General features: G+C 53.3%; 5 protein-coding genes across 5 annotated transcripts; 4 read left to right on the plus strand and 1 right to left on the minus strand.

Annotated features, from left to right (window-relative positions):
• Positions 1-520: 520 nt before the first annotated feature.
• Positions 521-2,044, plus strand: G647_10034 (uncharacterized protein; the record flags this gene model as incomplete). The annotated part of the gene is made up of 1 exon (XM_008726026.1): positions 521-2,044. One exon carries the CDS (start codon positions 521-523, stop codon positions 2,042-2,044), a length of 1,524 nt encoding a protein of 507 aa, XP_008724248.1.
• A 166-nt stretch (positions 2,045-2,210) lies between these two features.
• G647_10035 (uncharacterized protein) lies at positions 2,211-2,906 on the minus strand (the record flags this gene model as incomplete). Its single annotated transcript, XM_008726027.1, has 1 exon — positions 2,211-2,906. The coding sequence occupies one exon, from the start codon at positions 2,904-2,906 to the stop codon at positions 2,211-2,213; it is 696 nt and encodes a 231-aa protein (XP_008724249.1).
• Positions 2,907-3,772: 866 nt separating this feature from the next.
• Positions 3,773-9,391, plus strand: G647_10036 (uncharacterized protein; the record flags this gene model as incomplete). The annotated part of the gene is made up of 9 exons (XM_008726028.1): positions 3,773-3,808; positions 3,863-3,883; positions 4,005-4,031; positions 4,084-6,273; positions 6,363-6,756; positions 6,850-8,237; positions 8,290-8,371; positions 8,447-8,991; positions 9,041-9,391. 9 exons carry the CDS (start codon positions 3,773-3,775, stop codon positions 9,389-9,391), a joined length of 5,034 nt encoding a protein of 1,677 aa, XP_008724250.1.
• Positions 9,392-10,749: 1,358 nt separating this feature from the next.
• G647_10037 (pyruvate carboxylase) lies at positions 10,750-14,678 on the plus strand (the record flags this gene model as incomplete). Its single annotated transcript, XM_008726029.1, has 4 exons — positions 10,750-12,924; positions 13,166-13,605; positions 13,654-14,104; positions 14,169-14,678. The coding sequence occupies 4 exons, from the start codon at positions 10,750-10,752 to the stop codon at positions 14,676-14,678; spliced, it is 3,576 nt and encodes a 1,191-aa protein (XP_008724251.1).
• Positions 14,679-15,820: 1,142 nt separating this feature from the next.
• On the plus strand, positions 15,821-16,240 carry G647_10038 (uncharacterized protein; the record flags this gene model as incomplete). The annotated part of the gene is made up of 2 exons (XM_008726030.1): positions 15,821-15,979; positions 16,097-16,240. The coding sequence occupies 2 exons, from the start codon at positions 15,821-15,823 to the stop codon at positions 16,238-16,240; spliced, it is 303 nt and encodes a 100-aa protein (XP_008724252.1).
• Positions 16,241-17,188: the final 948 nt, after the last annotated feature.

The following is a 17,188-nucleotide window of genomic DNA, read 5'->3' on the forward strand; positions in this document are numbered from 1 at the left end:
AGTAATTGTTTGGGCGCGTTGTTGTTGATTGTGGCTGTCGAAGGCGGAATGTCGCTGTGGTAAGTGGCCTGTGGGAGTTGGCTGTTCTGGTGATGCCGCAGGCTCACAGGGTGCAGTTCAGAGACCAAAGAGACCAAACGTTTTGCGGGCAAAGCCAGGCGGGGGTGTAAGTGATGGATGGCTGCACCCCCCTAAACTCATTGCCCTGCTCCGAATCGACGCCTAAAGGCGCACCTTCCCTCAAAGGGTCCACCCACCAAATCTAACTACAGGCATCCACCCTCGCACCTCCGACGACTTTTGTCCTTTCCTTACTGCGAAATGTTCACAACAGTCCACAATTGAGTAGGTATCTGACTGAGTCTCAGCACTACTTCCACGCTGCCGGCAGGCAGGATCCCCTCTGGACTTCATATGTCCGTCTGCAACTGCAATTCTGCTGCCCATTCTGTTCAAGCCACTTGATTGTCAAGGCAGACTTCTCCAATTTTGAAATTTGGGATCCGCAAAAAATTTCCTGATGGCTAAAAGAAAACGAGATACGGCCACGACGAGCACCAGCAGGACGGGCAACAGCACAAACGGCAACGACGGTGCTTCTAAAGTCGCCAAAACCAACGGCCACGTCGATGTCAAGACCACAGTGCCCGTGATTCAGATTGTGGCAGGTTCCTATGAACGAGTTCTGCATGGCATTACAGCATCCATATTGAACCTCTCGTCATCTGAGTCCTCCCCATCGGTGCAATTCGCAGACACTTTTCTGTTCAATGCACATGCGGGAGCTGTACGCTGTCTAGCTTTATCGCCGCTTCCAGAGCAGGACTCATCGGAAAATCAAGGTGTGTATCTGGCCACCGGCGGCTCAGATGAGAAAATCAACGTCTTCAATCTCGCCGCCTCTCCCGTGTCCGAAAATGAGAGACTTCCACCCATGCCCTCTCTGGGTAAGAACACCATTTCCGAGAATCCCAGGAATAGGGAGCTAGGCACTCTTCTTCAGCATTCATCGCACATCACGGCGTTACATTTCCCCACCAGGTCGAAACTCCTGTCCAGCTCTGAAGACAACACCATAGCCATCACACGACTGAAAGACCTGGCTGTGGTATCCACCATCAAGGCACCGCGTCCAAAGGTCCAGGGCCAGCCCAGCGGTGATACTGCACCACCAGGCGGCACGCCTGCTGGTATCAACGACTTCTCGGTGCATCCCAGTCTAAAACTCATGCTGACCGTCGGTCGTGGTGAGCGCTGCATGAGACTGTGGAACCTTGTGACAGGAAAGAAAGCCGGTGTCTTGAACTTCAACCGCGAAATCTTGCAGAGTATACGGGAAGGGAAGTACAGCAGCGGCGAAGGGCGAAGGATCAGGTGGAGTCCGGACGGCAGTGAGTTTGCAGTCGCATTTGAAAGAGGTGCTGTTGTGTTCGGGGAGGACTCGAAGCCGAGATGTAAGGTTTTACCAACGCCATTGACGAAATTGCACCAGATGTGCTATGTTTCGTTGACACGGGACGGGCACAGAGAGATAAGTCTTCTGGCGGTGTCAACCGAGGACGGGAGGATCCTCTTCTATCTATCCGAGACGATCTCAGCCACCAACGGAATCCGCAACGATCAAGCAGACTCATCAGTTCCGGATGCTACCCTGATTGCGACGGTTGGCGGCAGGGCAGCTGGAACCAACACGCGGATCAAGGACTTTGAGATTCTCTTTGTCCAACCCACCGCCGATGAGCAGAACATCATGGTCATCATCACAGCAAGCAGTGACGGTACGATCCGTATCATTCAGGTGCCACTCTCCAGTCTCTGCGATAGGCTAGAGCAGAAGCAGGAACTAGGCTCACATTTGGGGACGTTGGTCGGGGTGTATGAGACCAGCAACAGGATCACTTGCCTGAAGGCGTTTGTGATGTTGCCGGCGAAAGGGGATGTGGAATCCGGGGAACTTGGGAACGAAGACGCAGACTTCAAAGGGTTTGACGATACCGATGGCAGCGATGACAGTGAAAGTAGCGACGTCTCAGGAGAGCTCTAACAGAATTCAACCCCGAGCCAGGGCAATCGATTGTTGGCCGCAGAGATGTGCTCGGGTGACTGAAGCCGCGTCGCTCGACAAGGATGCTGGCACGGTTCATGCACTTGTCAGGGTTGATTTAGGTTAGGAAGTCGACTTCCACCCTTCCGTTTTTCGAGTGTGCTTCTCATTTCGAGGGCGATATCCCCATCGACGCCAGGCCTTCGACAACATGCTCATAGACCTCCCCCACATCTCCCACAGCTGAGACCTTGACGACTTTTCCATCCTTCTCAAACATGTCCACGACGGGCATACTCGTTTCCACGAACGTCCTGAACCGCTTGATTATGCTCTCCTCATTGTCATCCGATCGCCCACTTGTCTTTCCTCGGTTCAACAACCGTTCACGCATGACTTCTTCAGGACAGTCGAGGAACAACGTACACCGAGATGGACAGACGGACTGCTCGAAGAAGACGGCCTGGTCCAGCTTTCTCGGGAACCCGTCGATCAGGAATTTTCCTGATACTTCGCTACCCATGTTTGAGCGCATAGCGTTCTCCAGCAGCTTTACCGTAATTTCCATGGGTACTATCTTTCCGTCCTTGATGTAGTCCTTGATCAGCTGACCATACTCACTGCCTTCGTTGTCTTGCTCTTCCCTCAGTAGGTCGCCTGCTGAGAGGTGTACAAAGCCGTAGTCTCGCACTAGATTTGCAGATTGCGTGCCCTTTCCAGCGCCGGGGCCTCCCAGGACGTACACCACGGTGACTTTTTGAGGGTCGAATGCAGGAGAGACGTTCGTCGAGGCGAGTGGGGCGTCTGGCTGGACCAGTGGCGACGCTCCTGATGTGGGATCAATTGCAGGTGGAGCGGCCATCTTCTACCGTTCGGTGTGTGCTTTCCGGCGACTCTCGCTCGAGACGGTGTTTTGTTGGCCCGTTCTCTTTTTCACGAGGAAAAGATAGCCGCCGCTACTGGCAAGGAAGAGAAGGAGGAAAGGAAAGAAGCTAAGGCGATCACTCTGGCCCCCTGGACGGTGCGTGCTCGTGGAGTTTGGCCCTGAGCTCGAGGTCGACTTCACAGCTGCGCTGGTGGGCAATGAGGAGGAGTAACGGACCAAGGACAGCGACGATCTAGGACCGAGCGACAACGGGAGAGGTCCGCGATTTGCTCTGATAAGTGGTCTTATGCTCATCACTTTTGTGGAAATATTGGAGGAGGGCAAAGTTATGTATCAAGTGGCTTCAACGGCAGAAGAGAGGAAAAAGACCCCGTGGTGCCAGACTGGCTGCGATGACGCAGATCGTGGCAGACTCGCGTGGTTGGCCCTGGTATTGAGTGTCCGACACGTGATATGCGCCCCCAATTGAATTTCAGCTCGAGCTCCTTGGCGAGTCCGAATCACTGCGCCAGTTGGGCCACTGAGCCACTGTAGCGGCCAGGCACGTCGCACCTTGCTGCTTTTGGCTGCTTCTGCAGAGCGTTCCCGTTAGGGTCGCTCACTTATTCTTTACAGGTGTCGATTTCCCAGGAGCTCATCAACATTCAAACCACCATCCTCGCACTCCTCTTTAGTCTGCTCCCTACGCCACGCCTTTCGTGGTGTCTCCTTCGCAGTCTCTTCTCTTCGTTCCACACTCCTTTGCGCCCCTTTTCGATTCCAGTAGTTCCACCAGGCGTCCTGCGGAGCGACCCGTCAACTTCCTCACAAGTGCATGAGGCCGCGACAGGCCGGTCGCAACCATGGCGCTGCCTATTCGGTTCACTGAGCTGGTTCAGGTAGGCCAGAACAGTCTATCGAAGCTCTGGCTGTTACTGACATATGAATCATAGTTGACGAGTCTCGACATCGCGGTATGGTTATGTCCTCCCTGGTCTGCCCCGGGCGCAATTTCATTACAAGCTGTCTACAGACGCGCGACACTTTGCTCACACAATGTCGAATTTCAATGCTGATGTTGATTCTCCCTGACAGCCCGCTTCAATATCCTTCAACACCTGTGTAAGTGCGCCGACCTGGCTTCACCCTTTCCCTGCGCTGACCGTGCTGGCAGACACTAGAATCCGACCACTTCGTCTGCGTACGGCAGAAACTTAATGAACAAGACAAGCCTCAAGTCATAATCATAAACCTGAAGAACAACAATGAAGTCATCAAGCGTGCCATCAGCGCCGACAGCGCCATCATGCACTTCAGCCGCGAGATCCTGGCTCTCAAGGCTCAGGGAAGAACAATCCAGGTCTTCGATCTCGGAGCCAAGGCCAAGTTGAAGTCCACAATCATGAACGAAGATGTCGTCTTCTGGAAGTGGTATAGCGAGCGGAGCTTGGGCTTGGTCACTGATACTTCGGTGTATCATTGGGATGTTTTCGATCCCACCCAAACTGCGCCTGTCAAGGTCTTCGAGCGAAACGCGAATCTCAGTGGCTGTCAAATCATCAACTACCGTGTAAACGATGATGAACAGTGGATGGTCATTGTCGGCATCTCTCAAAGAGAAGGACGGGTTGTGGGCTCCATGCAGCTGTACTCGAAGAATCGTGGCATCTCCCAAAACATCGAAGGTCATGCTGCTGCATTTGGGACCTTTCATGCTGAGGGCAATCCCAATCCCCACAAACTCTTCACCTTCGCGGTTCGGAACGCTGCCGGACAAGGCAAGCTTCACGTGGTCGAGATTGATCCCAGCGAGAACAATACCCGCTTCGTCAAGAAAGCTGTGGATGTCTACTTCCCGGATGAAGCGGTCAACGACTTCCCCGTGGCCATGCAGATTTCGAAGAAGTACAGCATCATTTACATGATCACCAAGTACGGCTTCATTCATCTTTACGACCTCGAGACCGCCACGTGCATCTTCATGAACAGAATTTCGAGCGAGACTATTTTCATCACCACACCAGATTCCGAGTCGTCGGGCATCGTGGGAATCAATCGAAAGGGTCAAGTGCTCTCTGTCAGTGTCGATGAGAACACCATTATCCCGTACCTACTCCAGAATCCCGCAAACTCCTCCCTGGCCGTGAAACTAGCGTCGCGAGCTGGCTTGCCAGGTGCCGACAACCTCTATCAACAGCAATTTGAGACACTCTTTGCGCAAGGCCAGTACTCAGAAGCCGCCGAGGTCGCAGCCAACTCTCCACGGGGGTTCTTGAGGACCCCAGAAACAATCAACCGTTTCAAGAGTGCACCTCAACAACCTGGACAACTCTCTGTCATTCTTCAATATTTCGGCAAGCTTCTCGACAAGGGCAAGCTGAACAAATACGAAAGTGTGGAGCTGATAAAGCCGGTTCTAGCACAAAATCGTAAAAACTTGCTCGATAAATGGATGAGCGAAGGCAAGTTGGAGTCTTCAGAGGAGCTTGGGGACATCGTTCGGTTGCACGACCTCGAGCTCGCTTTGACAATCTACCGCGAAGCAAATGTGCCTCCCAAGGTGGTCGCAGCGCTGGCAGAAACTGGTCGCTTTGATGAAGTCATCCCATACGCGCGCGAGGCAGGTTATCAACCAGACTTCACTGGCCTATTGCAGCACATCGTTCGCGCCAATCCCGAAAAGGGCGCCGAGTTTGCAACCCAGCTTGTGAATAACCCAGGTGGTCCCTTGGTCGACATCAGCAGAGTTGTTGATATCTTCATGTCCCAAAACATGGTCCAACAAGCAACCGCCTTTCTGCTCGATGCTCTCAGGGATAACCAACCAGAGCAAGGACCTCTACAAACTCGACTTCTGGAGATGAACCTGATCAACGCACCGCAGGTTGCGGATGCCATTCTCGGCAACGAGATGTTTTCTCATTATGACAAGGCGAGAATTGCTCAGCTTTGCGAACAGGCCGGCCTCCTGCAGCGCGCTCTCGAGAACACCGACGACCCAGCATCAATCAAGCGCATCATTGTTCAGACCGACAAGCTCAACCCGGAGTGGCTCCAACAATATTTTGGCCGCATGTCAGTCGAACAGTCACTTGACAGCATGGATGCAATGTTGACATCGAACATTCGTCAAAACCTGGCGGCTGTGGTACAAATTGCCACCAAGTACTCGGACCTGCTGGGTTCCAGCCGTCTAATCGCACTATTTGAGAAGCACCGCACGGCAGAAGGTCTCTACTACTACCTTGGAAGCATTGTGAATCTCAGCGAGGACGAGAACGTCGTATTCAAATATCTCGAAGCTGCAGTCACCATGCAGCAATTTCAGGAAGTGGAACGCATCGTTCGTGAGAACAACCACTACGTGAGTACACCACTAATATCTGTCTTCGCTTGCCCAGAGTCCGAGTTCTTAGTCGTCCCGCCAAAGTCCTGGAGGCTAACATCGAGCAGAACCCTGAAAAAGTCAAGAACTTCCTCATCGAAGCACGTCTAGCTGAACAGCTTCCCCTGATCATCGTCTGCGATCGATACAACTTCGTTAAGGACCTTGTGATCCATCTGTACCGCTCTCAACAGTACAAAAGCATCGAGGCATACGTGCAACGCATAAACCCTGCGCGGACGCCAGCCGTGGTCGGAGCATTGCTCGCTCTTGATTGCGAAGAGTCTATCATCAAGAATCTCCTGTCCTCGATCGACCCTGCAGCTGTCCCTATGGATGAGTTGGTCAGCGAGGTTGAGAATCAAAACCGCCTCAAGCTGCTCCTGCCGTTCCTCGAGACGGCTTTAGCCGCTGGTGATCAGACCCCAGCAGTGCATAATGCACTTGCTAAGATTGCTATCGGTGAGTAGCGTCTGCTAACCTACAATCACCATCCGTCGTTATCGCCGCATCTTTACTCAAAGATCTTTCGCTAACAAGTTACTTGATGATCAGACTCCAACAACAACCCTGAAGCATTCTTGAAGGAGAACAATTTCTACTCCACTGAGACAGTGGGGAAATATCTAGAGAAGCGCGATCCCAATCTCGCCTTCATCGCATATTCGAAGGGACAGCATGATATTGAACTCATAAATCTGACGAACGACAACGGTATGCACCGCGCTCAAGCACGTTATGTCCTTGAACGCGCCGACCCTGAGGTCTGGAGTTTCGTCCTATCTGACAACAACCCTCACCGAAGATCCCTCATCGACCAGGTCATTGCCACTGCTGCCCCGGAAAGTACTGAGCCAGACAAAGTTGCCGTGGCTGTCAAAGCCTTCTTGGACGCCGACCTGCCCGGTGAACTCATTGAGCTCCTCGAAAGGTTGATTCTTGAGCCAACAATCTTCAGCGACAATGCTAGTCTTCAAAACCTCCTTTTGTTGACAGCCTGCAAAGCCCATAAAGGCCGTCTCATGGACTACATCTCACGCTTGAACGAGTTCTCGTCTGAGGAAATAGCAAACGTTGCCATATCCCAAGGACTCTATGAGGAAGCTCTGGCGATCTATGAGAAGGTTAACGATCACGTCTCGGCTGCTAATGTCCTCGTCGACCACATTGTCAGCATCGACCGTGCTCAAGAGTACGCCGAAAGAGTCGACTTGCCAGAAGTCTGGAGCAAAGTCGCCAAAGCTCAACTCGATGGTCTGCGCATTACTGACGCCATTGAGTCCTACCTGAGAGCCCAGGATCCTTCGAACTACAACGAAGTGATTGAGACCGCTACCCACGCCGGCAAGGACGAGGATCTTGTGCGTTTCTTAAAGATGGCGAGAAAGACGCAACGCGAACCCGCCGTTGACACTGCACTTGCTTTCAGCTATGCCCGGCTCGATCAATTGCCTGAGCTTGAGGACTTCTTGCGCTCTGCTAACGTCGCTGACGTTGAGGCTTGCGGCGACAAAGCATATGAGGAGGGCTACCATCAAGCTGCTAAAGTTTTCTTTACCAACAATTCGAACTGGGCCAAGCTCGCTACGACGCTCGTACATCTCGGTGAATACCAGAATGCTGTCGATTGCGCTCGACGTGCGAACAGCGTCAAGGTGTGGAAGCAAGTCAACGAGGCTTGTGTTGCAAAGAAAGAGTTCCGCCTGGCTCAAATCTGTGGTCTGAACCTAATCGTCCACGCCGAAGAACTGCAAGAAGTTGTCAAGCAGTATGAACGAGAAGGCTACTTCGAGGAGCTAATCTCATTACTTGAGGCCGGCCTTGGTCTTGAACGAGTTCACATGGGCGTCTTTACAGAATTGGGGATCGCTTTGTCCAAATATCATCCTGAACGTGTGATGGAGCATCTCAAGCTGTTCTGGAGTCGCATAAATATTCCAAAGGTAACGTGATGGTTGTTGTTGTACCGAAAGTTCGGGCTGACCATGATGGCAGATGATCAAAGCCACCGAGGAGTCACATCTCTGGCCCGAGCTCATCTTCCTGTACTGCCATTATGATGAATGGGACAATGCTGGTAAGTTCCCTTGTCCTACGCGAGGCTACTCCAATCGTCCTGTCGGTGATGGTACAGGCTAACGGAGATCCACAGCTCTGGCCATGATGGAACGTGCCGCCGACGCCTGGGAACACCACTCCTTCAAAGAAGTGATTGTCAAGACGGCCAACTTGGAGATCTACTACCGAGCTCTCAACCACTATCTCCAGGAGCAGCCCCTTTTGTTGACCGACTTGCTGCAGGCTCTGACACCGCGCATCGATGTCAACCGCGTCGTGCGCATGTTTGAGAAGTCTGACAACACACCTCTGATCAAGCCTTTCTTGCTCAACGTGCAGGGCCAGAACAAGCGCGTCGTCAACAATGCGATTCACAATCTTCTCATCGAGGAAGAAGACTACAAGACCCTCAAGGATTCGGTGGAGAACTACGACAATTACGATGCCGTCGAGCTCGCGCAACGTCTCGAGAAACATGAACTAGTGTTCTTCCGGCAAATTGCAGCCCAGATCTATCGAAAGAACAAGCGATGGGAAAAGTCGATTGCACTGTCAAAACAAGACAAGTTGTTCCGTGACGCCATCGAGACAGCGGCCATGTCTGGGAAGACCGAGGTGGTAGAAGAGCTGTTGAGATATGTAAGTTCCGCCGTTTCCGCGAAGGGAAGCTGTGCTGATATTTCACCAGTTCGTCGATATCGGCAGCCGCGAGTGCTACGTTGGCATGCTGTACGCATGCTACGACCTTGTTCCGCTAGCTACAGTCATGGAGATCTCGTGGCGACATGGACTGAACGACTTCACCATGCCATTCATGATTAGCTACATGAGCCAGCAAGCCGCGACCATTGAGCAACTACGAAAAGACAACGAGGAACGCAAAGCCAAGGAGACCAGTCAGCAACAGACCGAGGACAACACGCCAATCATTGGCAGCCGGCTGATGCTGACTCAGGGACCCATGGCACCACAGCCCACGGGGTATGGACACACTAATGGAATCACGCCGCAACCCACTGGGTTCCCTCGGGCATTCTAGGTGTCCGGTGTGCGGAGTGACGAGCCTCGGGAATTGTCGGGTGAGAAGGGTATGAGCGCCATCGAAAGCGCAGCGATCCGAGTTGATCAGGAAGTGGGATTTTGTGGGAGTAAATACAGGGAGGAGCGCGTTAAACAATGCGATGTGCATGCTGGCAACAGGTATCGATGCATTTCTCTCCAGGCGCCATTTCCCCTGTTGTATGATGTACCTAGCCAGGTAGAGGACTAGTGTGGTTCAATGAGCCTCCAGCCGTTTTGGGGGGGAGCTACATCAAGTGGTGACTGATAATACCTGGAAAACAAAACTCGATCCCTCAAGTCGATGGGTAAAAGATAAGCGAGGGGATGACTTATTCATTTGCTGTAATTGCTCTATCTCGCCAGGGCCAAGCCATGCGTTGTGGGGAGTAGCGAGTGAGTAGCGAGTACTCGTGAGGCTGCTTCGCACAGCGCTTTACCGAGCCTTATCAGCGCGGTGTCAGAGTGACGTGGTTCGGTGACGTCTCGCATTGTATGGAGTACACAGTAGATGGAAGACTGCCGCCAACAACGGCACCCGCGCAGTTCACTCAGTTGTGTTCCCTGTTGTTCCCCATCGGCGACGCTTATGAGGCCGCGGACGATGTTGGTGAGCCGGGGGTGAGCCAAGGCAATTTTTCGGGGCAATGGTGTTGTTGTCGGAGCAGTGTCTGAGGCTCACGGGAGAATGGCCACCCCACATTGACGAGGAGCTGAATGCGATCGGCGCTGTCGACAATCACATCCCCCAAGGCAGCGTGCGCAAATTCCCGATCAACAATCTGTAACTAGTTAGGATCGGAGCCGAAAAGGTTTAGGCGTGCGCACCGGCGCTGCTGGTGAAGCCTCTCAAGCTTGGTGAGCCCGAACCTGCACCGCGACGAGTCACTGCTGCTGCCCCTCAATCCGCGGTTCGGTGACAGACTCTGAAGCTCTCCAATCAGCCAGCTGGATATTCGTATCTCGCACCTACAAAAGCCTGTCTGCAGCGTCCCACCCCGTCCTCCCACCAATCCTCGAGCTTATCATCGTCAGACCAGAGCTCATTTGGCGACATAGTGCTTTGGTGCTCCGGCATTATCTATTGCCTCTGGCGTCGACGTAACCGGTGTTGTTGTCTGGCGGTTCCTCCTGTCATCAAGCTCCTCGAGGCATCATTCACAAAAGTCTCCTCCTGCGTACTCGATCTACCAGCCGAGCTCTTTTCCATTCACCCCCTTCGCGTTTCCTCATCTGCCGCTCTCCTGCCAGCTATATTGTGGCCTGCCTCTGCTCGGACGAGCTTCATCGCCTGAAGCTGCCCTTGCCAGCAGCTAGGCTTCACCTGCAACATCTACCATGGCCACCAACGGCAACGATGGAGACCATGAGGAGGGTAGATCCCACCACCTCGAGCACTCGGTCCACCAGCGGCTGAGGGCCAACTCGTCCATTATGCAGCTCAAGAAGATCCTCGTCGCCAACCGAGGCGAGATCCCCATTCGAATCTTCAGGACGGCCCACGAGCTCTCGCTACAGACCGTGGCAGTCTACAGCTACGAGGACCGATTGGGCATGCATAGACAAAAGGCGGACGAAGCTTACATGATCGGCAAGCGAGGCCAATATACTCCCGTCGGTGCCTATCTGGCTGGGGAGGAGATCATCAAGATCGCTCTAGCACATGGCGTCCAGATGATCCATCCTGGCTACGGTTTTCTGTCCGAGAATTCCGAGTTCGCCCGCAAGGTCGAGGAGGCCGGCATCATCTTCGTTGGCCCCTCCTACCAGGTCATCGAGTCGCTGGGAGACAAAGTGTCTGCTCGAAGACTGGCCATGAAGTGCGACGTACCCTGCGTGCCAGGAACCGAAGGTCCAGTGGCTAAGTTCGAGGAAGTCAAGGCATTCACGGATGAATATGGCTTCCCCATCATCATCAAAGCTGCTTTTGGTGGCGGTGGCCGTGGTATGCGAGTCGTCAGAGACCAAGAAAGCCTCAAGGACGCCTTCGAGCGAGCTACCTCGGAAGCCAAGTCAGCTTTTGGCAACGGCACCGTCTTCGTGGAGCGCTTTTTGGACAGGCCCAAGCACATTGAAGTCCAACTGCTGGGTGACAACCACGGCAATGTGGTCCACCTTTACGAACGAGACTGTAGCGTTCAGCGACGACACCAGAAGGTCGTGGAGCTTGCTCCTGCTAAAGACCTACCCGCCGAAACCAGAGATGCCATCCTAAACGATGCAGTCAAGCTCGCCAAATCGGTCAACTATCGTAATGCTGGCACGGCTGAGTTCCTCGTCGACCAGCAGAACCGGTACTACTTCATTGAAATCAATCCTCGAATTCAAGTCGAACACACCATTACCGAGGAAATCACAGGTATTGATATTGTGGCGGCCCAAATCCAGATCGCTGCGGGTGCTTCCCTTGAGCAGCTGGGGTTGACCCAAGATCGTATCTCCACTCGTGGCTTCGCCATTCAATGCCGTATCACAACCGAAGATCCACAGCATGGATTCTCCCCCGACACCGGTAAGATCGAGGTCTACCGATCTGCAGGCGGCAACGGCGTTCGTCTGGATGGTGGTAACGGATTTGCCGGGGCTATCATCACCCCTCATTACGATTCCATGTTGGTCAAATGTACCTGCCATGGCTCCACCTATGAGATAGTCCGGAGAAAGATGCTGCGAGCCCTGGTCGAATTCCGCATCCGTGGTGTCAAGACCAATATCCCCTTCTTGGCCTCGCTTCTGACCCATCCTACGTTCATCGAGGGCACCTGCTGGACGACTTTCATTGACGACACCCCCGAGTTGTTCAGGTTGATTGGCAGTCAGAATCGCGCTCAGAAACTACTCCAGTACCTGGGCGACCTCGCAGTCAACGGCAGTAGCATCAAGGGCCAGATCGGAGAGTCCAAGTTCAAGGGCGACATCATCTTTCCCACACTCCTTGACGAAAATGGCAAAGAAATCGACGTCGACCAGCCATGCACCAAAGGATGGAAGTCAATTATCGATAAAGAGGGCCCTGAAGGGTTTGCCAAAGCCGTTCGGGCAAACAAAGGGTGTCTTATCATGGACACGACGTGGCGCGATGCTCACCAGTCTCTGTTGGCCACTCGAGTCCGCACCGTTGATTTGTGCAACATTGCCAAACATACAAGTCATGCGCTCGCCAACGCGTGGGCCCTGGAGAATTGGGGTGGCGCTACTTTTGATGTAGCCATGCGCTTTCTGTATGAGGATCCTTGGGACCGACTTCGTAAGATGAGGAAGCTGGTACCCAACATTCCTTTCCAGATGTTGCTCCGCGGTGCCAACGGTGTGGCCTACAAGTCGCTTCCTGACAACGCCATATATCACTTCTGCAAGCAAGCCAAGAAGAATGGGATGGATATCTTCCGCGTGTTTGATGCTCTTAATGACATCGAACAATTGGAGGTAGGTATGCGAGCCGTGCAAGAGGCCGGTGGTGTCGTCGAGGGAACGATTTGTTATTCAGGTGAGTTTGATGCCCGCTTTATGCCAGTCGCAGCAAACAACTAACTCGTCTTTTACAGGTGACATGTTGGTATGTCCACCCGTTTTCTCGTCTCTGTCACTTCTCTTCCATACTGTCTTTTCCCAGCCTTCTTTTCGTCCTCTCCGTCGAAGTTCTGGGATATTAGTCCCCGCTTTAGATATAGCGACCCCCGTTGCTGGATATGTCGTTCTGCCTTTCATCCAGTCGGTTTTGTTGTGTTTGATTAGACTCTAACTCATTGACCAGAACCCCAAGAAGAAATATAACCTTCAATACTATATGGACTTGGTCGACAAGATCTGCAAGATTGGGACTCACATCCTGGGCATCAAGGACATGGCTGGGGTTCTCAAGCCCAAGGCTGCCCGGATTCTCGTCGGCAGCATCCGTGCCAAATACCCAGATCTGCCTATCCATGTTCACACGCACGACTCCGCTGGCACCGGCGTGGCGAGTATGGTTGCGTGTGCTGAAGCAGGCGCCGATGCTGTTGATGCGGCGACGGACAGCATGTCTGGGATGACGAGTCAGCCCAGCATTGGGGCTATACTTGCATCGCTGGAGGGAACAGATTATGATCCAGGGTTGAATGGCCACAACGTCCGAGCCCTTGATCAGTACTGGTCTCAGTTGAGGCTCCTCTACTCACCATTCGAGGCTGGTCTGACTGGTCCCGACCCAGAAGTGTGAGTTCCCTCATTCTCTCGTCAACCGTTTGTTGCTAACATGAACAGGTACGAACATGAGATTCCCGGCGGACAGCTCACCAACTTGATCTTCCAAGCATCCCAACTTGGCCTTGGATCTCAGTGGCTTGAAACCAAGAAGGCGTACGAACAGGCCAACGCGCTTCTCGGTGACATCGTCAAGGTCACACCCACTTCCAAAGTTGTCGGCGACCTGGCACAGTTCATGGTGTCTAACAAGTTGGACTACGATGGTATCATCGCCAAAGCCAAGGAACTTGACTTCCCAGAGTCTGTCTTGGAGTTCTTCGAGGGCTACATGGGCCAGCCGTACGGCGGATTCCCCGAACCGCTTCGGAGTGATGTCCTCCGAGGTCGCCGCAAGATGACAAAGAGGCCAGGTCTCTACCTAGATCCTATCGACTTTTCGAAAGTCCGCCAGGAACTGAAGGAGAAATACAACACCACCGCGGAAACGGACATTGCCTCATACGTCATGGTAGGTTCCCCCTCTCGGTGACGAGGTGGTCACTCAACAATGATACATACTGACGGTGCTACAGTATACGAAAGTGTACGAGGACTATCGCAAGTTCCTGGACAAGTATGGAGATCTCTCGGTGCTGCCGACCAAGTACTTCTTGAACAGGCCTGAAATCGGAGAAGAATTCCACGTGGAGCTGGAGAAAGGCAAAGTCCTGATCATGAAGCTGCTGGCGGTAGGACCGCTCTCAGAAGCCACGGGTCAACGTGAAGTCTTCTACGAGGTCAATGGGGAAGTTCGACAGGTCACGATTGACGACAACAAGGCCGCCGTCGAGAACACATCGCGCCCCAAGGCCGATCCGGGGGACAGCAGCCAGGTCGGTGCACCTATGGCTGGTGTGGTGGTAGAAGTCAGGGCAAAGGAAGGGCATGACATCAAAAAGGGCGATCCGATTGCGGTGTTGAGTGCCATGAAGATGGAAATGGTCATCAGCGCTCCACACTCCGGAAAGGTGGGAGAGCTCTTCGTCAAGGAAGGCGACTCTGTTGCTGGTTCAGATCTGGTTTGCAAGATCGCAAAGGCATGAACGCGCGTGCAGGATGCGGTTCACTGGAAAAAGGGCACAGTATGGAGGACCAGGAAGTGACTATTAACCTCAGACGTGGTTCGGTATTGTTATTCCCCGGGCAGCATCGAATGAATCATGATGGCCCCGAATGCACCTTTGATGCTAGCAACTCGAATGATGTGGAATTCGCATGTGAAAAGATCAGGGCTCGCTGTGGATGCCAAACCTCATTTCCACCAACGAGCGACAGGGCATTTGTCTGCATCGGAGGCCGATTGTTCCTTCTCCCGTCGCTCCTATAGGCCAACATGATGACCTCCAAAGGGCTAGAGCTGCTTACAATGTCTGCCATCAATCATCGTGCAGGAGAGCAGACGGGAAGCGCGGGGTACAGCTCGTTCTGCGGGCCTCCATGGCCGTATTCCAGGGTCGACCGTCGTTGCCATTCGTCAAACACAAGCTCGATTGCCTCCTTAGCATGCACATCCCTGACGACCAGAATTGGGCGATGGCACGCGACCGACGACTGTCCTGCCAGGAGCCTTGCTACCGGACGGCATCTTCCTACCCCGCCTCGATTGGTTCAGCAAAGCTCATCGGCCGAGCATGCTGATGGGCTCTCGAAACACTCGCGTCCGTGAACTGCCTCTGTGAGGAGCAATACGAGACGCCGGAGAAGGTAGGTCATTGATCAATCAGGTGCTCTCGATGCAGGATACGTAGTAGCGACTCGTACTCGTTCATACATAAGCCCCGTGTGCGTCCACCCAGCTCTAAGAGACGTCCACCATCACGCCCATTCTCTACCCCGTCAGCACGGTTCGTCCGTCAACAGCTACTTCACGGATAGGCAGAGAAACTTCCGGCAAGCCTTATCGATCGTTGCATACTCGGGCATCACCTGTGTGAGCGAGCCGGCTGATCGAGCTCCCTGTGTCAGCTACGTCACCATTTGCACGCATCGGCCACCGTGCTTGAGTTAGGTACCAGCACAAGCAGCACAGCACAGCACTCTGCTACAACGATACAAGAACTTTGATCTTGCACCTTTACGAGTTGGAGTTGAAATATCCATCGCCTGTGATATCGACAGTGATCCGTCAGCCTCGATACCTCGATACTTTCCATCACATCTCCGCGGTAATATCACCCCTCTAACCATGTTTCTCAAACAATACAACTACAAGCCCCGCAGCAACAGCCAGTCGTCCCAAGGGTCGGGCGGCTCATCCGGTAGCCCACCAAAGGAAGAGCCCAAGACGACAGAATCCAACAATGCTGCAGGCAAGGCTGCCGCTGCCGCTGCCGGACGAAGACGGGTACGTGAGGTCCTCTCACTGTTACTCTTACTCTTACTGTTACTCGTGGCCAGCATTCCGCTCCCTGTGGTTCGTTCGGTGTATGTGCTTTTTTCGCTGACGCTGCAGCGGCGCCAGTCCTCCGCCTCGGACAAATTTGCGGGCTTGACGGCCATGAAGCGAGGGAGTCAGGATGAGCGCAAGGCCAGCTGGACAGAGCAGAAGGCTGGGACGGGCATCTTGGGCGGCATGTGGCAGAATTTCACCAAGGGGCCGAACTGAGTTAGCTGGTGAATAGTGTGAGTGTCTTGGGTTGAAAGGATGAGTGTCTTGGGTTTGTGTTAGTAGGTCATGATGGTGTGGTAAATTGCAAGAAGCAGCAATTGTGGGCGTTGACACCTAGCCGGTTGCTGGAGGGAGGGTGAATTCTGTACTGTGGCTCCAGGGAAGCTGAGGTTGAAAAGTCTTCTTGCACTCTCATTCCGATGCGGTGTTGGAAGGATTGTACGATAGTCAGGCGCGCGTTTCCCGGTAATTATTTGTATTTCACATTCATCTTGCCTCATCTTCCATGAGTCATGATTCAGGCTTTAGTCATCGCTCCGAATCTGCCGCGAGACAAAATACATCGGCCCTACTGTTTCCCGATTCAGACACTGCTGTAGTTGCTGGTCGACTGCCTGGAGTGAAAGACCCGAGTTAGAACTCACTTTCACTTTCACTTCCACTCTCACTCTCAACTCTTTCACCTCAACACTGTCCGTGTGTTAAACAGACCACTGCGGGCACCGAGCACAATAACACAAGGAGGATACTCTGGTCATGCGGAGTTGTTTCAAGCTTCCTTTGCTGCACTTGGTACGAGTTCTTAAGCGCCTTGTCGATGAAATTACTAACCATATATGCAGGCTGATGGCGTGCTTTCGTCCTATGCCAACGTGCTTTGATCCATCACACTCCCAGTTGCGCTGATCTGTACCGCCCGTTCAATCAGCATCAGAGCTGAAACATGTCCGCCCGAGCCGTGGGGAAATGGATGTGCTACACGGGATATGCCCGTCTCTTCACGGTTTCTCTGGCCTCAAGCGAAGCACGTTGAGCCGTATGTCGCCATCGTCCTTATCGTTGCGGCATGGAGCACCAATCGTCCTTGCAAAGCTGCAATGCAAGTACGCCGATCTGCTATGGACAACTGCTGGAGTGGTACGGACATCTGCGAGGTGCTGACGA

The sequence above is a fragment of the Cladophialophora carrionii genome, assembly GCF_000365165.1.
Source record: "Cladophialophora carrionii CBS 160.54 unplaced genomic scaffold supercont1.12, whole genome shotgun sequence".
In the NCBI taxonomy this organism is placed as follows: domain Eukaryota; kingdom Fungi; phylum Ascomycota; class Eurotiomycetes; order Chaetothyriales; family Herpotrichiellaceae; genus Cladophialophora; species Cladophialophora carrionii.